Here is a 24,267-nt window from a genome sequence, read left to right as displayed (position 1 = left end):
GATTTTAATTCAAAAAATGAATAAATATTGAATTCAGGAGACAAATATTGCAAAGATGGAGGCATTGGACGCACATGTGGTGTGCAACAATAGTATTGTAAGTGGTTTTTTTGAAATAATGTTACAAAAAAGTTTGTAACATTTTCCTGATGCCATATTTTATTACACAGTTTCAAAAGTAAATTGGTTATTTAGATTAAACTTAGCTCTTTATTTTTGTAGTTGACAATTTTTTGATAGCTGTTCACGCTTTTGAGTTATGCGCCTTTAAAGATAGCCTATTTCAAAGCGGAGAGAGAGGAGACGCAGAGAAGCGGGGACCTCTTTTCGCACACTCTCTCTCCTACATCTAACTTTGAAGGGGCGTATCTCAAAGGGGTAAATAGCTATCAAAAAGTGATCAACTACAAAAATGTTGGAAATTTTAAGGGCTACATTTTTGTAGTTGACAACTTTTTTATAGCTCCGCCCCTTGTTGAGATACGGTAGGTCAAAAAGAGGAGAAGGCTAGAACGAGAGGTGGAGAGAGTGGGATGATTCTCCCCTTTTTTGGCATGAAATTAAAGGTTTTTACGTTTGAAAACGCCAAAAACCAATTAAAAACCGTTCAAAAATCAAGTTTCCGTGAGAGAGAGAGACGCAGAGAAACGAGACACTCTAACTGTCTGCGCGTGCGCGCTCTCTCTCTCTCCGGTCTTCTAGCTTGTAGCTACCGTATCTCCTCAGGATGAAAAGCTATCAAAAAGTTGTCAACTAAAAAAATGTTGAGCTAGTCTTGATCTATGACATACTAAATATTTGAAATTGTGGAATAAAATGGGAATCCGTGAGAGACTGTCGAAGTTAAAGAACGAAATTTGGCTAGATTTCATTACAATTCAATTCGAATTTGATTTTTCCAGATGAAAAAACGAAGGACGGATGTATCTTCGGAAAGCAATCCAGAAGATGTAAAGAGAAAGTGAGTCTCGCAATTCAAAAAGTTATCCAATAATTTCTCACTTTTCAGATATTATCATAAATCTCAGCCTCTCTCATGCAACGATATCGAGAACCTGCCTGGATTTTTAAATTCTATATAACTGATGTGGAGGATGACGGAGCTATCCCATCAATCAATCAAGGAGAGAAAAGGATGGAGAGGAGGAGAACAGCTGCTCCTTCGATTGTGAGAGCCGTGACTAAAAGATCAAATGGAAGAGAGCATCAGGAGCCAAGGAGAAGCAGAGGATTACAACTTCCGTGTGTTAACAATTAGAAACTAAAAATTAAGGCTGAGTATGTACAAAGGAAATGTAGGAAATCAGAGGTCCACCAGAGTAGAATCATCCAAGACGTGCTACGGAATGGGAGAATGTACAGGTAGAAAATGTTTAGACATAGGACCAGACTCTAAAATAGGTGAATTAAAAGAAGCAAACAAATACCCAGGAAGAACTTATTGTAGTGACAGTTGTGGAAGTATATGGTACACTTGTCTTTTACCCATGGAAGCATGTTTATTCTATAGAAAATCCCCACATCATTTTATATATTCCTTGTCATGTACCTTTCTATCTGTTAAACTGAAACCAATAAATCTATATTATTTACCATCGCCATCTAGTATTATCTTGGTTGGTAGTTGGGAGACCTTACTATTTCAACCGGCGACACACCTACAGACAAATCAACGATTGATACAGAACAGCATCGAGACAACTCCCAAAACTAGGCCACGAGACTAATTGCATCAAACTCTCCTAGTCGAGAGCTTTCAGAAAAGTATAATCAACCCTCACTTTGGAGGAAGTTGGGTCCCACCACGAGACTACGGTATGCGCCTTTAAATTGAAAATTCAAGGTGAAAACGCGTCCCCAGGCGCGCTAGATTTAAAATTCGGAAAAAACTGCGATTTTCAGAATCTACTTGTCGAGAGCTTTCCGAAAAGTATAATCATGCCCACATTCCAAGCAAATCGGGTCTCACCACAAAAACTACAGTAACCTAACAAAGACTACTGTAGTTTTCGTGGTAAGACCCGATTTGCTCAGAACCTAGGCATGATTATACTTATTCGAAGCGTCTTGGCACTCTGAATCTGATGAGATAGGTTTTATGACCGAGAATTGGGTTTCTAGGCCACGAGAGCTCAACATGGAATTTTAGGTCCAAAATTTGAAAATCGAGAACTGAAAACACCAAAAGTTAATTCTTATTATATTCATTTTAATAAATTGGGGGATCATTGAAAATAAATATAATACAAATTTTGGGGAAAGTCAGTACAAACTGGTTAAATAGAAGAGATAAAAATGACATGTTTCAGTTTTTTGGAGGAAAAGCATCTTAATGAGATGAGTCCTTCAGAGAGTACTCGGCGAGTTCGGGTAGATTGTCTCCTGGTATCCAGTGTAGTCATTGACATCTGTACTCGGCGAATCGTAGAAAACAGTGTTGAGATCATTGTATTCGTACGGTAATGGAGGATAGTGCCCGTCGAAGTTCATCTGGAAAAATTGGTAAATTGTTTAAACCCTTATATCTCAAAAACGTGAACTGCTATCAAAAAATTGTCAACTACAAAAATGTAGCCCTTGACATTTTCAACATTTTTGTAGGTGACAACTTTTTCCTAGGCGCGCCCCTTTTTGAGATACATTGGCTTAAAGTTGAGGGAGAGGCGCAGACAACGAGAGTGTCTTGCTGTCTGCGCCTTCCTCTCTCTCAGGACGCTTAACTTCAAGCCGCTGTATCTCAAAAGTGGGCGGAGCTACAGAAAAGTAATCAACTACATAAATGTAGGAAATTTTAAGGGCTACATTTTTGTAGTTGGCAAATTTTTGATAGCTATTCACTTTTTTGAGATGATAACTTTTTTCTGTCTGGATCATAATAGCCATAGACTCCTACCTGTGTATCTCCATAAGTGTCAACACTAGAAGTCACTTGATTGTTGTTGGTTGAATTCCACGTCGCCGCACTATCATTGGACACCGTTCCAGCAGCTGCCGTGTCCTTCTTGTCCTCGAGCATTACCTTTGACACGACTTGATTTTTTTGTTGTGACGTCTTCTTTTTCGGCTCCCTCGTCTCCTTGACCTTGAATACTTTTTGACGGCGTTGATAGCATCCGTTCCCAAACATCTCTCCGCAGCTTTCGTGAAGAGTCCAGTAGCATCCTTTGCCTGGATTTTTTGGCGTTCTGGAAAAAAACTAATGGCGTCTTTCTTTTTTGTCTTAAAATGTTGAAACTGTTATATCTCAAAAACATGAATAGCTATCAAAAAATTGTCAACTACAAAAATGCAGCCTTTGGCATTTTCTACTTTTTTGTGGTTGATACTTTTTTCCTAGCTCCGCCCTTTTCTGAGATACATTGGCTTAAAGTTGAGGGAGAGGCGCCGACAGCTAGCGTCTCTGCAGTACCATCTTACTAGGGGATGGTTCTGATGGGGTATATCTTTATGAGAGTTATAGCAAATTTCATGCTGATTTCAAATCTGTAACTAATTTTTGGAATGGATGTCTATGAGAAAAGTTATTGTGAGAATTCTTTATGAGCATTCTAGAGTTTCAAGAGTTATACAGACTCCGAAATTTACCGATTCTAAAAAACTTAACCTTGAAGTCAGATTAATTTCAGCATTTTTGACAAAGTTTCGGTAGTTATAGTCGGGAGGAAAAATTCTCTAAATTTTGAGCCAAAAATTGTCTAAAATTATTGGAAACCAACAAAGTTACGGATATTCGAAAAATTTCGAAAATTCAAAAAATTACAAAACTACCGTAGCCCGGTCAGTTTTGCTTCAAACTCAATGAAACTTAGATATTCGAGTTCAGCTCTTCAAGACGCTTCGAACAAGTATAAGCATGACGGGTCCCACCACGAAAAAAACGCCATGCGCCTTTAACTTGGATTACTGTAGTTTTCGTGGTAGGACCCAATTTGCTCCAAATATAGACATGATTATACTTTTCTGAAAGCTCTCGACTAGGAGAAATCGATGGGATGGGTGAAAAACCATGAAAAACGGTAAAATCTGAAAAAACGCGTCCCAGGCACGTCCGATTCAAAATTCTGAAACTAAAAATGCGATATTGAGAATCAGCACGTAAAGAGCTTTCAGAAAAGTATAATCATGGGCTTATTCCTAAGAAATCGGGTCTCACCACGAAAACTACAATAACTCAACCCAGACTACGGTAGTTTTCGTGGTGAGACCCAACTTGCTCAGAACCTAGGCATGATTATACTCATTCGAAGCGTCTTGACACGCTGAATCTAATGAGATAGGTTTCATGGCCGAGAATTGGGTTTCTAGGCCACGAGAGCTCGAAATATGAGTTTTAGGTCGAAAATTTTAAAAAATTTTCAGAAAAAAAATGCTTCATGATTATACTTTTCTGAAAGCTGGGAATGAGCAGAATCTAAAGAAATTGGTTTCAGCGCTTTCCTGTCTCTCCCTCCTAATCAAGTTCCCAAAAACATTATGGATAGAATCTTACCTCGGAACTTTCACAAAACAATCGTTGAACGAGAGGGAGTGTCGAACAGAGTTCTGCCATTTTTGTGGATAATTATGGTAGAACGGGAAGACGTCCATTATCCACTGATAGATTTCTGCGAGTGTCAGCTGACCTGTCGGCGACTTCTTGATAGCCATAGAGATCAATGAAACGTACGAGTACGGGGGTCTGGTGTGTCCGTATGTTCCTTTGCGTTGAATCCGTTCTTGCACCGTTTCATACTCTTGAAGGGTTAAATCCACTGAACCACGTCCGAATGATAAATTGATATTTGGGGTGACTGATGGATCGATAGTCGTGCTGGAAATGATGGAAGGCGGCGAGCTGGAATTTCTGCCAGACGAACAATCCGATGATGTGGAAGTGACAGATGTTGAATCAGTCGACGGGTAAGTTGAGAAGCCTGAAATCAAGGTTACGGTTACAGTAGGAATAAATTCTTACACTTACCGAGACTTTGAATCGTCGGCTTACTGTAGTTGGACGTCCCCGACTGAATCATTGTGGTATAGTCATCGTAGATGTTGTAATGCGGCATATGGTTTGTGATAGATGGGTGCTGAAAAATGTTTCAACGATTATATCTCAGCAACGTGAATAGCTATCAAAAATTTGTAAACTACAAAAATTTAGCCCTTAAAATTTCCTACATTTTATTAGTTGACAACTTTTTGATAGCTATTAACCCTGAGGAGAGACGGTAGCTGCAAGTTAAGAGAGAGAGAGAGAGCCCGCACGCGCAGACAGTTAGAGTGTCTCGTTTCTCTGCGTCTCTCACGGAAACTAGATTTTTGAGCAGTTTTTTATTGGTTTTTGGCGTTTTTAAGCTTAAAAATCTGTAATTTCATGCCAAAAAAGGTGAGAATCTTCCCTCTCTCTCCACCTCTCATTCTAGCGTTCCGCTTATTTTTGACCCACCGTATCTCAACAAGGGGCGGAGCTATAAAAAATGTTGTCAACTACACAAATGTAGCCCTTAAAATTTCCTTTATTTTTTTAGTTGATAACTTTTTGATAGCTGCTCACCCATTTGAGATACGCCCCTTCAAAGTTAGATGTTGGCGAGAGAGTGTGCAAAAAGAGGAGAGTTAATCGCTTCTTTGCGTCTCCTCTCTCTCCGCTTTGAAATATACAATCTTTAAAGGCGCATAACTCGAAAACATGAATAGCTATTAAAAAGCTTTCAACTACAAAAATGTAGCGCTTGACATTTTCTACATTTTTATTGTTGACCACTTTTTTCTAGCTCCGCCCCTTTCTGAGATACATCGGATTAAAGTTGAGGTCCAACTTACGTCATTGATGATGCTATCAATTGAATGAGCAACTGGAACATGTGTCTGCTCCTGGAATTCTCCGAGATTTGTGTACTCATTGTGACTCTGGATTTCTCTCGATGGATCCATGTTCTCCTCTCCAAATCGTCTTGTTTCAAGCAAGTTGCTTTGTTTCGCTTCTTCTTCCATTTTTCGATCTGAAATTGAAAGGAAAATTCTCGAATATACGAAATTATTATGGAAAAGAGTGTTAGAAACTCAAGACTTGTATAGAAGAACAAAACCGTACAAAATTGAGAAGAATCGAAAATTTTGAATGAAGACAGGTAGGTCAGCAACCTCTCCAAATCGATATTTCTACTGTGTCATTGGGAAATAAGGGACGCGGGGGGAGTGAGTGCAGACAGATGTACCCCAGTGACGTCACACCTGGGATTCATATGTGAGATTGACAGATTGGCTATTGTGTCATTAAAAAGATTCCTGTAGACTGAATTGAGAATAGGTCATATCTGTACATCTCTAGAAATATGTGTGACTAGTATAGTAAAAGATCCCGTGATTTTGGAACGAAAAACAACAAAATTCGGAAGAAATTTTAAAAATGATAAAAAAAGTTACAAAGTTTTAAACATTTTCCTGACTATATTTCATTCCACAATTTCAAAAGTATATCGGTTGTGTAGATTAAACTTAGCTCTTTATTTTTGAAGTCGACAACTTTTTGATAGCTATTCACGCTTTTGAGTTATGCGCCTTTAAAGATAGCCTATTTCGAAGGCTGAGTGAGGAGACGCAGAGAAGCGAGACACCCTCCTCTTTTCGCACACTCTCTCGCCACAAGGGCAATGCCTAACTTTGAAGGGGCGTATCTTGAAGGGGTGAGTAGCTATCAAAAAGTTGTCAACTAAAAAAATATAGGAAATTTTAAGGGCTACATTTTTGTAGTTAAAAACTTTTTTATAGCTTCGCCCCTTGTTGAGATACGGTGGGTCGAAAAGAGGAGAAGGCTAGAACGAGAGGTGGAGAGAGTGGGATGATTCTCCCCTTTTTTGGCATGAAATTACAGGTTTTTACGTTTGAAAACGCCAAAAACCAATTAAAAAAATCAAGTTTCCGTGAGAGAGAGACGCAGAGAAACGAGACACTCTAACTGTCTGCGCTCTCACTCTCTCTCTCCTGTCTTCTAGCTTATAGCTACCGTATCTCCGCAGGATGAAAAGCTATCAAAAAGTTGTAAACTAGAAAAATGTTGAGCTGGTCTTGATCTATAATACTAAAAATTTAAAATTGTGGGGTGGTACGGGAATTCGTGATCTCCAAACAACTTTTGGCTACATTTTGTTATTATTTAAGGGGATTCTTAATAATCGAGAATTTGCTAGACAACTCACCACGTCCGAATGATGAATAGATTTTGTCGGCTGTTGATCCGGAAGCCGTGCTTATGATGGAAAAGCTGGAATTCCTGGAGAGGTGGTGCCAAACCAAGGGACGTGTGAAACCTGAAATCAAGAATCCATTACAGTAGGAATATAATTTTCATGACTAGACGCAGACAATCATATTTTAAAAAATAAACTCTGATATATGACGAGTTCAGATTACTAAAATACACAAAACAGCCTAAAAAAGGTAAAATACAAAACGAAATCGATAGGGGCCCATTTTGAAGGCGAGATTAAGAAAACAGCGACAAAGAAATGCGCGTAGGTCAAACGGCTACACCGTGACACACTGAGGTGGGTCTAGAAACCTTTCTTTTGGGAATTAAGGAGTATTTACGAAAATGCGGAGAAAAATATGGAAATTCCTATGATAATGGTCAAAAAATCTAGATACCAATTCCTAGATACCTAAAATGGCCTGAAAAGAAACGTTTGGACTTTTTAGAAAAACCGGAAAGTGCTCCAAAAAATAGAAAGGAAAAAATGCCAATTTTTCAAGATAATGACTCGAAAGTCGTCATTGTGGTTTTGAAACATATATCTATAAGTTTCAGTTTAGTTTTTTAAATTTTTTACTTTAAAAGTGTGATGCCAGCCTTGCAAATGAGATATGTACATCAACTTTGCCTATTTTCAGTGGAAAATGACCAACTTTGACAATGTATTTCGGTGTCACCTGATTGTCCGACAAACTCAAGTTTATATGGGTTGGACAGAGCAAATATAGCACATCATTTTTGGAGTTGACCATTTTTTTTCTAGGGACACTACCATGAAAGTTACAGGTTGTCAAAGTGAAAAACTCCGAAATTTAGCTAATATGCACTTTACTTTGATGACCTGTAACTCTCTAGGGAGTGTCCCTACAAAAAAATGGTCAACTACAAAAATGATATACTATATTTGCTCTGTTTAACCCATATATAATCAAGCTTGTCGGAAAATCAGAAAACACCGAAATGCACTGTCAAAGTCGGTCATCTACGTTTCCATTCTCTTCTCCCTTAAAACCCATTGGTGCAAATGTGGCCTTCTCTGTGAATCTGTATATCTTTTATAAATCATTTTCTATTTCTGTTGTAAAATTTCAGCTAGACTTGGTTATTTGATAAGGAGGCATGAATTATTTAAATGAATAAAAACTACTCAATCTTTAAACTTTACAGTGCTACCGTAACCCGAAAAACTGACGTTCTAAGTGCTCTGACGCCATTCTAACGCAACAAAGAGTGAGCAGGTGCATCAAATAGCGCAACTCATATTAATCCCGTCGGAACCTATTTTTTGATCGACATGCGCCACAAAGATCTCGGTAATTAGTGGCGTCACATTCGGACACACCGGGCTTATTGGGGGTGTACTGTACCGTCGACTACAAATGTTAAAGATACCATCTTCTACAGTTCGAATATCCGGTTCTTATTCCTATTATGACGCCACTCAAACGCAATAATGTACATCCATATGAACAGCTGCCAATAATCCAAAAAGAAGTTGCGCCATTCGTAATAACTCCCGCCGCCTCTATACCTATTCTGGGACAAAGACCGCCCTATTTTTACCAAGACTCTGACTCCGCCCCCTTGACTATAAAAGCGTCGGTTGATTCTCTGTAAATCATGTCTTTCAGGCGACTTTCTGGTTGGTTGTCGAACTATGGTATTCCTATTTTTTATTGAATTAATTTATTTATATACACTTTTTATTATATTTTATGGATCTAAAGTAACAGAGGTAAGACATGCAAAATTTCGGATTGAAAAAAAGTTCAAAAATGTTTCGAGAATATGTTGAAAGTTTTATCCAAAATGGTCAAAAGATTCTGTTTAAGCATTTTGTAAAAAATTTTTTAAATTTTGAATTTTTGTACTGAAAATTTTCAGCTATTTTTTTATTGCTCGAATTTCAAAATTCCTGTCTTTCTAGGAGCTAAATTATTTCTTAAACCCAAATGTTTCAGAACGATAATCATGACGACTTCGAAGATGATCCGTCACAAAACCGCACAGTTGGATCAGAAAATCCAGGAATTGGAGCGCCGGTGGGCAAACGTGAGTCATTTCATTCGTGGCGACAAATCCTACCATAACTTCGAAAAAACATTTGTCACTGCTTTTCGAGCGCTCACGGGTGAAAATGTGGGAATTTATATTATCATTCTGATATATAACGGGCTTACAATTTTGTTCACTTTTTTGAGATATAACGCTTCAAATTATGAGAGAGCGCAGACAACGAGAGTGTCTAGCTGTCTGCGCCTCCCCCTTGCTCAGGACGCGCAACTTCAAGACGCTGTTTCTCAAAAATGGGCGTAGCTACAAAAAAGTGGTATACTACAAAAAAAAAACAGTTTTACAGTGTTGTTGCTCTGAAGCATAGCCTTTAATTCATTGAAAATCTCATAAATTAACAAATTAACATTTTCGAGACTTTTCGAAAAATCTGTTTTTTTCTAAATCCAGCGTAACTCTTTTTGGTTTGCTCCAAATTGGTTGAAAACTGAATATTTGTATTTAGTTCGTGAAGAGCTTTCAGAAAAGTATAATCATGACTAGGTTTGGAGCAGTTTGATCTTCGACAACGCGTCGCGGTCGTGCGTCGCGGTTTTACTTTTTACTCCAAACCTAGACATGATCATACTCATTTGAAAGGTGTTGACGAGCTGAGTTTAAAAATTCAAGTTTTTTGTGATTTGGAGATGATAAAAAGATGTTAAAACAGTTTTAATTTAAAAAATTAATTTTCGAAAAGTTTCGAAATTCTGTAACTTTGTCAGTATCAGAGAGTTTTGAGTTGTTTTTTTAAATCAAAATGACCGTCAGGCACTGAATATTTTATTATATATTTTAGACAGAATGAAGTTGGTGTTGCCGGTCGAGTTTTTCAAAGATAATTCGGACTATGCCGACTACATAATAAGGCGCATAGAAGAAGACGATGCAATTGGTTTTGTCAATGTGTGAGTTTTCTATTTTGACGAAATTTTTAGGGAAACATTTTATTTTCAAAACATTTAATATAAAAATCTGCAAAAACCGTCAATTTTTGGTAGAAAACCATCAAAATCGGTAGAATTTGAACATGTCTGCTTATTTTCAAATACGCGTCAAAGGCGCGCCAGTAATTGCGAAAATGCTCATATAGTGTCGTTAATGACGGAATTTTTTGTTTAAAAAAATCTTTTTTAGCGTAAAAATATGAAACACTTATCGGTTTTTGGTCAAATTTGACCAAATCTGATTAGTTTCAAAAAAAGCGAAAAAAATTATATTCTGAATTTTCAGGAAGACAACTGATGGCAGGAAGAAATGCACATTCTATGGGAAAAATAACCAAATGAAAGAAGGAGAACTTGTATTCAGTGTCTCCGTATTATATCGAATTAAAATAAATAAATATAAAATAAATATACGGAATCGTCATCGTCTGATGAGGAGGAGGCTCGAGAAGCGACTAGGTAGAAAGAGTTGCAGAATTTCAAAAAAAGAAATAAAAATGTTCAGAGACCCACTGAACAAGGACTATTGATTACCGAATCACAATTGGATATTCTTCATTGGAAAGTTTTAGAGGAGGAAATGAACACTATTATTGAGGAATTAAACATCCTTGATACATTGATCTTTTTGATAAGCCGTCTTCTCGATGAAGAGCCTTCTCGTGAGAGTGAGTTTTCCAAAAAATCGGAAAACTAGAACTTTTATTTACATGGAAAATGTAGCCCTTAAAATTCTCTACATTTTTGTAGTTGACAACTTTTTGGTAGCTCCACCCCTTTTTGAGATACACGTGTCTGAAAATTCTGAAAATCACGGCAAATGACTTAGAAACATTAGTTTTTTTTTTAATTCTGACTGATTTTGAAATAGAAAATTTAAAAAAAAAACGCTCAAAAACTAAAAACTAAATAGATCACAATGACTGAAGAGAACGCAGACAGTCAGACACACTCGCTTCTCTGCGTTCTCCTTTTCCCTCTCTCATTTTCTTTTAACCTTAGATCGCTGGCATCTCAAAAGTAGGCGGAGCTAATAAAAAGTTGTTAACTACAAAAATATAGCCCTTAAAATTCTCTACATTTCATTAAGTTGACAACTTTTTGATAGCTTTAAACCCTGAGGAGATACGATAGCTACAAGCAAGAAGACAGGAGTAAGAGAGAGAGAGAGAGAGAGAGAGAGAGAGCGCGCAGACAGTTAGAGTGTCTCATTTCTCTGCGTCTCTCACGGAAGCTAGATTTTTGAACGATTTTAAACGTTTTTAAACGTAAAAATCTGTAATTTCATGCCAAAAAAGGAGAGTATCTTCCCTCTCTCTCTCCCTCCCATTCTAGCGTTCCGCTCATCTTTGACCCACCGTATCTCAAAAGTGGGCGGAGCTAATAAAAAGTTGAAAAAAAAACTTTAAAAAACTGTACCGTTCAAGTGGTGGGCGTCGAAGTGTGCAAGAAAACAGGAAAACTGTTAAAACGTGAGTGCTTACTTCAAGTAAATGAACTAATATTTTTTTTTCTACAAGTTTATTCCAGACTGGTGATCTCCGTGTATACATGTTGTTCGGAAAACAACATAATAATCCTCTCCTGGGAACTCGAAATATCTAAAAGATATAACTCATGTCAAGGTCACGCATCGAAGATTTCATTCCGCTCATTGGAAGATTTTTCAGTAGAAGAGTACAATATCAATGCTTTCATGACTTGGCGATGTGATCCACAGATGAGTTTTTTGATGCTTAACTACATAATTAACATAAAAAAAACGTAATTAGTCAAAAAGCAATCACTAGATATTAAGTAGATACCTGACAGCAACTCTGCTCACAAATTTGAATTTTCCCGCGCCGGATCACAACACAAAAATTTGAAATTTTTTCTCGATTTTTTTTTGTTGTTTTTACATATCGATAAAACTCAAACGTGCGTAGGATTTTTGACTATTTTTGGTGAAAATTTTGTGGAAAAAATTGTGCACATTCTTTTGACTCCGGGCCGGCAAAATTCTCTACAGGGCAGATATTTTGCAAGTCTGCAAATTGTGAATACTCATGTAAAAATGTGACCGAACACTAAAAATACAAAAAAGATTTTTAAAAAGTCAAGTCAATAATATGTTGAAGTTATTATTTGTCAATCCAAATTATTCTCGATATCCTCTCCAGAGTTTCAGATCCTGATCAATCGCTCAATTTCACCCGGAACCCCAAATCGGCGTCAACACTGAATATTCCTCCTTCATTGTCGTTATCATCTTCTGCCTCTGGTATCTAACCGCTTTCGTTTAGCCCCAATCTTTCCCTCGCAAATATTACTCATTCCTCATTCCCGACTCCATCCAGAGATCTCAGCCTCCTCACTGACCCAAAACTCAAGTTCGGAATCCACACCGTCCGCACACAGGCCAGGACTACCAATGCAACCGCGCTCTATCGACAAGAGTGGTACTTTTTTTGCGTCACTGTGAATATTAGAACTGTTGAGCATACTATACCGGCTAAATATATATTCGAAAGTTCACCGTGAGGCAAGAATGTGCCACTCTTGTCAATAGAGCGCGGTAGCTCAGGACTTATCGTGTGTGCGAGAGATGAAGTTGCGAAACAGAGCTCTGAGAAAAATCTTTTCCGAATGTTTTTGAAAACTAATCACCGAAAAATTCGAAAAAAAAAGAAAACTGTCTGGAAAAAAGTTAGTTTTTCGGAAGCAAAAGTCTTGAATTTGTATGAAATCTATAAGTATTTCAAGAAGAGACCCACAGAAACCTGTTTTTGAGTACAAAATTAGAAAAAACTTCAGAAAAAAATCAAGTTTTGTTGCCTAACTTTTGAACATTTCCAAAAAAAAATTTCAACATTTTTCGCAGTAAAAAATTTCGCACATCCCCGGTGCAGAAGTTCAGTTTTGTGTCAGTGAGGAGACCGAGATCTCTGGCAATGATAAAGTCATGGATGAGGAAGGAGTCAATGTGAAATGAATGTGAAATGTTATGAGCAATGTATTTCTTTGGAAGTATTTCGAAAAATTCAGGGATTTTTGGAAATTTCTGGAAGTTTCTAAAAGATTCCACAAATTTCGGGAAACATCTGGAAACTATCAAATAGTTTTGCTTAACAAAAAATAGCAAAAGTTTTCAGAATCTTCTAGAAACTTTCAGAAATTTTCAAAAACCCAGAATTTTTTCGAAAATTTTTTCGAAATTCTTTCAAAGACACACACTGCTCATAACATTTCACATTTATATATATATCAACTTGACTTCTTCCTCATTCCCGACATTTATATGAAATTACTGCTATTGCCCCCCCCCCCCCACATTCCCCCATACAACACTTCTTTATAACTCTATTACTGGTTTTCTATATTTTTTAATTTATCTTATTTTTTCTCCCGGTTTTTCCTTCTCTATCTTAACGTTTTTTCTGAATCTATTATTCTTCTTCTCCAGGTTATTTTTCCCCTAACACCTTTTTTATTTCATTAACCTTTTTCATAATTGTCAACCGGTCCGAACCGGGACATAGAGCGATTGTAACCTATTTATTGAGAGCTATCAATCAACTTGGTGCGATTTTTTTTTCAAGAAAAGTTATTCAAGAAATACCCGGTTGCCAAGTATGGATTTTATAGTTGAATATATTTACTCAATAAACAATATACCTTCAAACGTGTACGTGAAAACACTATAGACATAGAGCCCACCAGAGGTACGACTTCGGCGCCCCAGGTATTTTCCACATGTCTCTCTAAATCCCTTCTAATCCCCCAGAGAGATTCCAGAGAAAAAGCGACATAAACTGACTCCGCCCCTTTTTCTTCGCTAGCAAGCAACAGCGTCTTCTTTTCAGTCATGTCTTTCAGGCGACCTTCTGGCTGGTTGCCGAAAAAATCGTCTTCTTATTTTTATTGAGATCTAATTTGTTTTTATTGTTATGGTGGAAGGAGAAAAAGAAAGAGGTAAGTAACTTTAGGAATTTTTATAGTAACTTTTGAGATTATACAGCTACACCCAGAAAGCCTTAGAGCGCTTCACAATCACATGGTCGCCATCATCAATGGACTGAAAACCCACGGGGAAATAGAAAGCCAAATGTTGCAGTCAGAGGAAAACTCCCTTAGAAAGTGAACCAATAAATACTTCAGAATTGTTAGAAGCCGTCCAGAGAAATAATGCTCCTTGTGCTCGTAAGTACCAATTTCAAATCGTAAATTCAAAAAAAGTAAATTCAGCAACCAACATCATTCCGGAGTTCTCCGCTGTAACTACTTCAGTGTGGAAGAAAAACCGAAGACGATGACTCTTTGTTCAACATTAGAAACTATATTAAAGGTGTTCTTACACTAAATAATTTTTTTTATAAAAATGTTGAATTCCTTAATAAATTACATTTAAAACACTTAAGAAACACTATTAAATACAAAATTGACAGATGTTCAGTCATAGAGTCTAATTAACCAGAAGCAATTACAGTACCGGACAAAAAGGTATCAACTTTGGCTGTTTTCAGTGGAAAATGATCAACTTTGAGAGTGTGCCGTAGTAATAATGAATGTCACAATATGAAAATTTTAAATGAATCATATAGATCAAAAGCAGAGCTCCATTTTTGTAGTTGACAACCTTTTTGTACTGACGCCCCCTAGAGAGTTATGGTCATTTTAAGACGACAGCTCAAAAATCGCACCGAAATTGTTCGATTTGAGGGAGAAATTACTTTGTCGATATGTAACTTGCTAGGGAGTGTCCGTACGAAAAAGTTGTCAACTACAAAAATGGAGCTCTACCCTTGATCTGTATGATCCATAAAAATCTTCATGGTGTGACATTCAGAATTACTATGGCACACTCTCAAAGTTGGTCGTTTTCCACTGAAAACACCAAAAGTTTATACCTTTTTGTCCGGTACTGTATACATATGTATTAGAAAGTGACTACAATTATGTTTCATTTCTCACACGATCAACCGCTTCCTTGAACTCACTCTCCAATTTCACCAATTCCCGTTTCAGAATCCTGAGTTTCCGACGTTCTATGTGTCGTCCTTCTGAATCCTTTTTCTTCTTACATTTCCTATTCAACTTTTTGATCTCCCTCTCAATCTCACGGACACGTTCTCTGTTCTTATACGTCGCTTCGAACGTTTTCTCATTTTGAGCAGTCATTTTTCGATTCCTTTCTTCCTCTCTCATCTCATCTTCACTTTGCAGTAGAAACACATTAAAACACTCTTCTATCATCTGATCTACCAGCACATTAATATTGGTTCTTCGTTTTTGCCATTCGGTGAGAGTCTGGGAGGAAAGGAATTTAAATATTTGATTGGAGAAACGACACTTACCACTAATTTCCGGCTCATTTTCCAAAGAGAATTGAAAAATCGATATGTTCCACTTGGCTGGAAGGTGAGACACTTGACTGGAAGGTATGAGAGAAGTAGGCAGAAAAAGAAGCTGCTCGCGGAGCCCGGTTGTCTAGGTGACCACCACAAGAGCAGGGAGGGAGATAAGACAGATTACGACAGGGATTAGCATGGAGTGACGCAAAAAAGAATGATATTTTTTAAGAGAAAGAACAAAAAAAGATTAGGATTTTTTCAGATTTGGTTCTTATTTGCACTTTCTAAAAGATGGTTTAAGAACATTCAAGGGAAATTTTCTAATTGAAAAATTTCGATGAATTGTTTCCTAAAATTTTGATATCCAGAAGTTTTCCAGAATGTCTAAATCAGAGTTGAGCGGAAGTGATTTTTTCTAAAACGGAAGTCGGAAGTCTGAAGTCGGAAGTAAAATTTGTAATCCGGAAGTCGGAAGTCGGAAGCAAAATTTTGAAAACGGAAGTCGGAAGCCGGAAGTCGGAAGTGAAAAAAACGCCCGGAAGTCGGAACTCGGAAGTCGGAATTCGGAAGTAAAATTTTCAAAACGGAAGTCGGAAGTCGGAAGTCCGAAGTGAAAAACAGCCCGGAAGTCGGAAGTTGGAAGTCGGAATTCCGCGCAACTCTGGTCTAAATTTTTAGTTCACCACACCTCTGGTCTTCGCGCTACCAAGAGTCAACCTTCCCCTGTCTGTCTGTTTGTCTAGATGTCCGGATGAACTGGAGGTCCCGGAAAGAGTCCAGTGTTCAAATTTTCGGAAAAAAACGTTATGGAATACATAGAAGTCGGCGGTGTCGAAATGCAAAATCTCAGGTCGAACTGTATGTTATTGTTCGTTTATTTTTTCAAATGTATTATCACGAACGTATATAAATATATAGATACATACATAAAGCAAGAAGGAAACTGATGACTCATCTCAGCGGGGTACTATCAAAGAGAATGTCACATTGAGAAGATGGAGGTTGAATCGGAAAGCGGTCATTTTTATTCGCGAAAATTTGAAAATTCTTGCAATTCTTTTTTACTTTTTATGTTCCTGTTAATTAAGTTTTATTGTTTAAAAAAAAATTTTGCTAATTATAACTGTAACTTTTCCAAATTTATTTAAAGGAGGACTGAAGTCATATTTTTTTATTTCAGATTCTGATACTTCAGAAAATTCTGAACAACTTTCATCATTGGAGCATATGCTAAAAATCGCTCTAAACGCCCGAAATTCACGTTTTCCCGGCTCAAAAGGAGCCTAGGTGGAAGAGTTTTCACACCCCAATTTTTGCCCCCGTGTAGTCCTCTCGGACAATATTATTTCTTTTTATTTCTCGATTTTTAGTTTTCTTGCTTTTTTCAACAAATTTTAGTGTTTTTTCTTCCTTTTTTTACGATATAAATTGGAAAAACACGAAATTTTGTTGAAAAAAGCAAGAAAACTAAAAATCGAGAAATAAAAAGAAATAATTTTGTCCGAGAGGACTACACGGGGGCCAAAATTCGAGTGTGAAAACTCTTCCACCTAGGCTCCTTTTGAGCCGGGAAAACGTGAATTTCGGGTGTTTAGAGGGATTTTTAGCATATGCTCCAATGATGAAAAGTGTTCAGAATTTTCTGAAGTATCATAATCTGAAATAAAAAAATATGACTTCAGTCCTCCTTTAATAAAGAATGGGAAATTGAAAAAAAAATTCAAACAATGAGAATACTTTAAAGCTCTGAAAAAATCTTGAACCCGCGAATTTTCAGCACAAAAATGCTCCCAAAAGTGCTTTCATCAATAATCTTATGTTAACATCATTGAAAACAAGACAAAAATTAACAATAATGGCGAAAAGGACGGAGAAGAACGTCCCGTGGCCTAAGAAACACAAACACACAAAGTTGGGCCAGCAATGACCGTTTTGGATCATTTTTGAGTGGAAAATTCGCTTTTAGAGTCGTTATTATCATTGGAATGACTATACTTTTCTCCTCATTTTTAATCACAAAATCTCCTCCGGAGCTCTAAAACTCTCTTCAAAAAGGGCACGAGTTCGTGAACCGATAATAAAAGGAGTTCCCACCTAATTGCCATTCCCTCATTATGACGTCATCGAGATTCGGAAGGGCGGTGTTTTGTCCCTCCCACCTGTCACATCATCATCATCATCATCTGTGTATTTAGTGTCAGTTTATCCGTTAATTGAGAACATCATCTTACAAGAACAGGGGGTGCTTAAATATTTGGGTCTCTGGGGCAGAATCCACCTGTGCTCCGTCTCTGTCTCTTCCTGCTCACCCCTCCTCCATCTAGATAATACCCGTATACAGAGGTAATTATCTTCACCTAATCGTTTAATAAGAGAGGGAGATGTACAGATGATGGTCCAATTGCGTGTCGGTATGCAGTTGGACAATCTGTTCTCTCTTGGGAAGGGAAACGCACAGGTGTTGATTGGTTTCTTTGTAGTTCTTTGTAGTTCTTTTTCCCGTTTCTTTTACTGTTTTACTAAATAGTTATACATATATCGTTTCTGAAATTTTGAAATTATAATTACTTAATTGCTTTTGTTTTATTACCCAACTTTTGTTCTTATTTGTTAGAATACGATTTCTTTAGTTGACAGCTTCGTCTATAAAAACTCAACCATGAAAAACTATTGTTCTTTAAAAAGTGACAATGACACTTTTAAAATAAGCTTACAAGTTTTCAACTGGAAATTGCAAAATACAATTTTTTCTTGAAAATTTGCTTAGTTTATTCATCCTTTTTGAACAGTGATCATAAAGGTGTCTACTTTGAAAGTGTGTATCACGGTCTTACTAATTGTCACTCAATTTAGGGCAATGAGTTGTGCGAAAAAATTTTCGGCCCAAAGTTTCGAAAAAAATTAAGTAATTTTTAAGTTGTCCACTTCAAATAACTATAACTCACTAGGGAGTGCCCGTAGAAAAAAGTTGTCAACTACAAAAATGGAGATCTAGTCTTTATCTATAAACACTATCATAATTGAAATCATGGGCCAATTAGTAATGGGGTTATTCACCTCTGGAGAACGTTTTTTTCCGGAGGTGAATAACCCCATAATATCATTGTATGTTTTCAAATTTAGACAATTCAACTAAAAAAGAAAACAATTGATACTGAGGAAACATACAACTTTCATTTTTTAGTTGTGTCAACTTTGAGACTAAGTTATGGTATTACTGTTTGTTCCACATAGTTAAATCGTTACGTATCCATCTAGATCAAAAGTAGAGCTTCATTTTTGAAGTTGACAACTTTTTGTAAGCTCCGCCCACTTTTGAGATATGCGTCTTTAAAAATGGTGTGTCCGTTAAGCACGCTCTTTCTCACTGCCAGTTTCAAGGGGCACACCTAAAAATTGGGCGGAGCTAACAAAACGTTGTCAACTACAAAAATGATGGGTGGTCTTTGTCTATAACCACTCTAGTCTTTGTCTATAACCACTATCAAAACTGAAATGATAGGGCTATCTTAGCTTGCTCTGAAAGTGAGGACTAGCCTGCACTGTGTATGTATTGTCACCACGCTATACTTGTCATCCTTTTCAATTTAATCTCTAATTTACTTATTAATTTATTTTCAGAATGACCAAATATATAGAAGTTCCCGATTTCGAGGATGTCTTCAAAACGGCCATGACGTTATTTAATGAGGAAAAACGTCCAGAACTAATCGCACAACATCCCGATCTCACCGAAGACAAAATCCTGAAAGAGTTGAGAAAGCTCTGGAAAAAGGCAACGAAAGAAGAGAAGGCTCCGTTCGACAGGGAAGCAACGCGGCAAGACAGCTATCGAAAAAGGGTCTATGGACACATAAAACTTCCATTGACCGCCTATAAAATATGGTTTAAAGAGAACAAGGAAGAGTACATGAGACGAGATCCGGGAGTTAAGAATCGCACACTTCAGAAACGGATGGAAGTGGATTGGGGTTATATGTCACATGAGGAAAAGGAACCGTATTTTGAGCAAGAGAGCATTCAGAGGGCGGAGCATACGGAGGCTTGCAGAAAACACAAGGAACATTTAATAAAGTCGAGAGCAGTGATCGTTGAATCACTGGATATTAACGAGATGGCGGATGAGTTGAACAGTTTGTGGGAGGGGATACCTGAAGAAGAACGACTTCGGTATATGGAGGAATCGGCGGAATTTGAGAAGGTAAGAGAAGTGTTTATTTTGTAGCTTTTGGCCAAATCTGCGAGTGTGAGACGGCCCAACTGTTAGTCTCACAATATCCATAATTTATGAAAAAAATAGATCACAAGTAGAGCTTCATTTTTGTAGTCGACAACTTTTTGTTAGCTCCGCCCACTTTTGAGATATGCAACTTTAAAGGTGAATTTGATGTTTCTCACTGCCGGATTCAAAAACGCATATCTCAAAAGTGGGCGGAGCTAACAAAAAGTTGTCAACAACAAAAATGGAGTTCTACTTTTGATCTGTATAGTCCATACAAAATTTTTTTTGTGGGACAATCAGGAATACCTAGACAGCCTCTTAAAGTTGAACATTATTAACTGAAAACTGCTAAAATTGATAAATTTAGCTCCACAAAAACGTGTATAACGTTTTCCATTGCAAAAACTGATTTCAGATTTGGAATCTGCGTAGAATTTGCTATGCGTTTACAAAATAAAGCTATTTTCAGGAAAACCCGTACCCGACAAGGCAAAGAAAAAGAAAGCGTCCTGCCGATGTGCCACCACAGTCTTCTAAATCTTCCGAGACTCGTGAGACTCCAGCTCCTGCTCTTGTTCCTGCTCCGTTCAGTCTCTTGACAAGTTTGTTGTCTGCCGAGGTGCCACAGGCTTCTAAATTTTCCGAGACTCCTGTTCCTGCTCCAGTTCCATTCAGCCTGTTAGCAAATTTGTTGTCGAACAACAATCAGCCAGTCGACCTCGAAGATATTCAACCAACTTCTATGGCTCAACAATCGTCGTATCCATCTGCTCCAACACCTCACAACTATGGGTACCATCCGCAAAATGCGGATATGGCTTGGCAACAGCAATCATTGTCTTCTGAATCCTTGTCTGCTCCAGCTCCTTCTGACGACGCGTACCAACCACAAAATCCGGGTTTTTATTGGAACTCAGAACCTCAAATAACTCCAGTTCCTTACACACTCCGAGTACCTCTGGACAGCATCGAACCCAGTTTAATACCCGGTTACGGTAGTTCTCCGGTGTCCTATGCCCCCCTGGGCAACACAAACCAGCTAGTGCCGTCAGAACCTGCTACAATTCACTATGACCCCTCGGAGCCAGTACCATTGGAAAACGTGGAACCAACTTTCATGACCAATCAGTGTACACGGAATCCTCCTACTCATCATACTCCCTTGGCCAGTACGAGCCAGCCAGTTTTCAACAATATCCAGCCGTCTTTTGAACCACGCCGTCATTTTTCTCCTCCAGCCACTCCGGCCCTTCATTTTACCCCTTTGGTCAGTACGAACCAGCCCACTCCCATAAGTGATTACTGTGCTTCTCAGACGTCGTCACAACCAGGACCCATTCCCTTTGTCCCTTTGGTCAGTACGTATCAGTCAGTGCCTCTGCACAACGATTTTTCTTGGAAACAACAACAACCACCATCGTCTTCTGAACACGCTGCTCCTGTTCCGAATGCTCTGAGAATCCAAGACGATAATTTGGAGAATTTGGAGAATATTCAGCCGTCATTCGCCCCCATTGAAGATTTCCCTTGGGAACATGCATTGCAAACTATTTTTTAGACTTTTTGTTGTTTGTAGTGATGTGGTTTTTTAATATGTAATATGTGAAATAAATTATAAATAAAAATTTTTCCAACCAGATAGAAATGATTTTCATAGCGTATGTAGAGGAAATACTGAATTTCTTAAAGGAGGACTGAAGTCATATTTTTTTATTTCAGATTCTGATACTTCAGAAAATTCTGAACAACTTTCATCATTGGAGCATATGCTTAAAATCGCTCTAAATGCCCTAAATTCACGTTTTCCCGGCTCAAAATGAGCTTTCGTGGAAGAGTTTTCCCACGCGAATTTCTTCCACCGTGTAGTCCTCTCGGACAAAATTGTTTCTTTTTATTTCTCGATTTTTCGTTTTCTTGCTTTTTTCAACAAATTTTCGTGATTTTCTTCTTTTTTACGATATAAATTGAAAAAAAAAACACGAAAATTTGTTGAAAAAGCAAGAAAACGACAAATCGAGAAATAAAAAGAAATAATATTGTCCGAGAGGACTACACGGGGGCAAAAATTCGCGTGGGAAAACTCTTCCATCTAGGCTCCTTTTGAGCCGGGAAAACGTGATTTTAGGGCATTCAGAGCAATTTTTAGCACATGCTCCAATGATGAAAGTTGTTCAGAATTTTCTGAAGTATCCGAATCTGAAATAAAAAAATATGACTTCAGTCCTCCTTTAATTCACATATCTGGACGAAAAATTTGTTCATCTTTATGTTGAAAATTCTACATTTTTAGACTTTTAAAACCCCCCAAAAATCAGTAAAACTTGTAAAAACAGAATTTTTCAAAAGCGCGTCCAAGGCGCTCCAGCCATGAGTTTTTCCGTATTTTATTTTTTTTACCAGGAAATTTGACTTTTAAATATTTCAAAATCCTATATTCCCAGAAAAATCCGTCAAAACCCATTAAAATTGACCGTTAAAACAGGAAAAACTCGTGTCTGGCGCACCTTTGACGCGTGAGCAATCTGAAGAACCGTTAATCGCTAAACTATTGAACTAAATGGTCAGAAATGTGTTGTCTGGGGCAGAATTGTTTAGAAACCAGTTAGGCTCTGCTGAAAAAAACTTTTCACTTTTCGGAAAAACCGTTCGAAAAATTTTGGAAATTGATGCTGAAATTCTGAAAAATAAGAAACAAAAACAGTGAAATTTTTATTTTTCCTAGATTTTTGCATCTGGAAAACTAATTTTTTCAGGCAGTATTCTTGAATTTTTTTTCTTCGAATATTTCGGTTTTTCGGTCAAAAATTTTCGAAAAAAAGTTTTTTAAACTTTCGATGAACCCTCATCTCTTCATGTCAGTCCGTGTCTTCCAGTCCGGAATTCTTTTATCTTTTTTACGCGCATGTATCTACACACGAGGGGGCATTTTTTTAAGGGGCATTTTAGGGGGCATTGCGGTGGACTGGAAGACACCCACCTTGAATACAAAACACATTTGCACTCGGTGGGAATCGATCCAAGAACCTTTCGATTCAAATCCATCCACGAAAAATTATTTATTCAATAAATAATAATATGCGCAAACAATTTTGTTTGCGCGCACGGCGAACGCGCCTTGGATATTGAGCTAATCTAATTAGATTGTATTTAGATTGTTATTCTGTCTAATTAGACTTCGGGTGTCTAATTAGACTAACATCGAGTTGCCTGAGCACGGGAAATCAGCCTAAAAATTCGATGCCCCCTCGTGTGTATATACAAGCATATATCTTTTTTTTCCTTTCCCATCCCTATTTTCGAATTCAAAAACCAAAACGATAAAAATTTTACGATGATGGGGGAGGAGTCGAAAAGAAGGAAATGTTAATCGAATTATTTTTACACTATAAAAGACGGCGGAGGAAAAGGGAAAAATCACAATCATTGTCATATTCGACATGAAAAATCTTCTGGTAAGACTCTCCTATTCCTGCTTCTTTTCTTTGAACCATCTCTCTTTTAGGTCTTCTTCCTTCTTGTTGTTGGAGTCTCGGCTTTTCCAGACCCAATCGAATGTCGTGGGCATAACGATTGCTCAGTCGTTGAGCTATGCGTTCGCGGAGCCTGTGTCGAGAAGCCTTTCCCTCGTTTCGTCGTGGGGAACGGATGTATTACGTATAACGACTGCTTAGCCAATGAGGAATGCGATCACGGAAAATGTATCGGTCTGCATCATGATCCTTTATCTCGTTTTGTCGCGCCAAAAGCCTGTAGCACCGGAGCGGATTGTGGATCCCAATCGGTTTGTGTCGATGGAAATTGTGTCGTCGACAATGGGTACGGTGGAAAGTGTTCAGTTGGAGCTCACTGTCCAAATGGATACAATTGTGTCAATGCTCGTTGTGTTCCAAGTAGCCGTCGTTTCGAGAGAACCTGCCAAGTCAGGTGCCCAATTGGAACATGGTGCCAGAACACTTCGTGCCTTCCTTTTCCTGGAAAATAATTGTTCTTTTTCACTGGAATAAATCTTGAGCATTCAATGTTTTTATTTTTTATTTTTCAGTAATCAGATCCTTATCGCCTGCGTTTTCACCCTTCTGGATATTGAAATGTTGATTAGTCTTCGTTCTTGCTGGATTTCTTGGATCGTTTCTGCTAACAATTAAATTTAGATAATTAGAGAGGTAATTAGAGATAATTGGAGAGAGAAGTTTACACAATCGCTTCTTCTGATCTACCATCTGCTCCTTTCGGGAAAATAGGTGCCACGTGTGTTCTCGCGGTAGTGTGATCTACAAGGAGGGATACATTATGTGAGAGGGACAAGGCACTCCGACTTTGAAAGTGTGTTACTGCACCAATAAATGTCCCACAACGTCGATATTTATAGGATATGTAGATCAAAAGTAGATCTTCATTTTTGTAGTTGACAACTTTTTTGTACGGACACTCCTTGAAGAGTTATAGATCATCAAAGGAATCCCCAAATTGACTATCTAT

At 37.7% G+C, this 24,267-nt stretch overlaps 6 protein-coding genes across 6 annotated transcripts; 4 read left to right on the top strand and 2 right to left on the bottom strand.

Moving 5' to 3' along the window:
• Positions 1–1,036: 1,036 nt before the first annotated feature.
• On the top strand, positions 1,037–1,258 carry GCK72_011192 (uncharacterized protein; the record flags this gene model as incomplete). Its single annotated transcript, XM_053728279.1, has 1 exon — positions 1,037–1,258. One exon carries the CDS (start codon positions 1,037–1,039, stop codon positions 1,256–1,258), a length of 222 nt encoding a protein of 73 aa, XP_053587856.1.
• A 1,088-nt stretch (positions 1,259–2,346) lies between these two features.
• On the bottom strand, positions 2,347–9,322 carry GCK72_011191 (uncharacterized protein; the record flags this gene model as incomplete). Its single annotated transcript, XM_053728278.1, has 7 exons — positions 2,347–2,490; positions 2,894–3,185; positions 4,490–4,913; positions 4,961–5,069; positions 5,806–5,984; positions 7,182–7,292; positions 9,199–9,322. The coding sequence occupies 7 exons, from the start codon at positions 9,320–9,322 to the stop codon at positions 2,347–2,349; spliced, it is 1,383 nt and encodes a 460-aa protein (XP_053587855.1).
• Positions 4,817–12,504, top strand: GCK72_011190 (uncharacterized protein; the record flags this gene model as incomplete). Its single annotated transcript, XM_053728277.1, has 4 exons — positions 4,817–4,899; positions 9,196–9,286; positions 10,739–10,901; positions 12,404–12,504. The coding sequence occupies 4 exons, from the start codon at positions 4,817–4,819 to the stop codon at positions 12,502–12,504; spliced, it is 438 nt and encodes a 145-aa protein (XP_053587854.1).
• A 2,664-nt stretch (positions 12,505–15,168) lies between these two features.
• On the bottom strand, positions 15,169–15,587 carry GCK72_011189 (uncharacterized protein; the record flags this gene model as incomplete). The annotated part of the gene is made up of 2 exons (XM_003092679.2): positions 15,169–15,522; positions 15,570–15,587. 2 exons carry the CDS (start codon positions 15,585–15,587, stop codon positions 15,169–15,171), a joined length of 372 nt encoding a protein of 123 aa, XP_003092727.2.
• A 3,601-nt stretch (positions 15,588–19,188) lies between these two features.
• GCK72_011188 (uncharacterized protein) lies at positions 19,189–21,346 on the top strand (the record flags this gene model as incomplete). Its single annotated transcript, XM_003092682.2, has 2 exons — positions 19,189–19,767; positions 20,258–21,346. 2 exons carry the CDS (start codon positions 19,189–19,191, stop codon positions 21,344–21,346), a joined length of 1,668 nt encoding a protein of 555 aa, XP_003092730.2.
• Positions 21,347–23,225: 1,879 nt separating this feature from the next.
• Positions 23,226–23,770, top strand: GCK72_011187 (uncharacterized protein; the record flags this gene model as incomplete). The annotated part of the gene is made up of 2 exons (XM_003092685.2): positions 23,226–23,240; positions 23,291–23,770. 2 exons carry the CDS (start codon positions 23,226–23,228, stop codon positions 23,768–23,770), a joined length of 495 nt encoding a protein of 164 aa, XP_003092733.2.
• Positions 23,771–24,267: the final 497 nt, after the last annotated feature.

Source organism: Caenorhabditis remanei, chromosome III (genome assembly GCF_010183535.1).
Source record: "Caenorhabditis remanei strain PX506 chromosome III, whole genome shotgun sequence".
NCBI lineage: Eukaryota > Metazoa > Nematoda > Chromadorea > Rhabditida > Rhabditidae > Caenorhabditis > Caenorhabditis remanei.
This window is presented reverse-complemented; position numbering and strand designations above follow the sequence as displayed.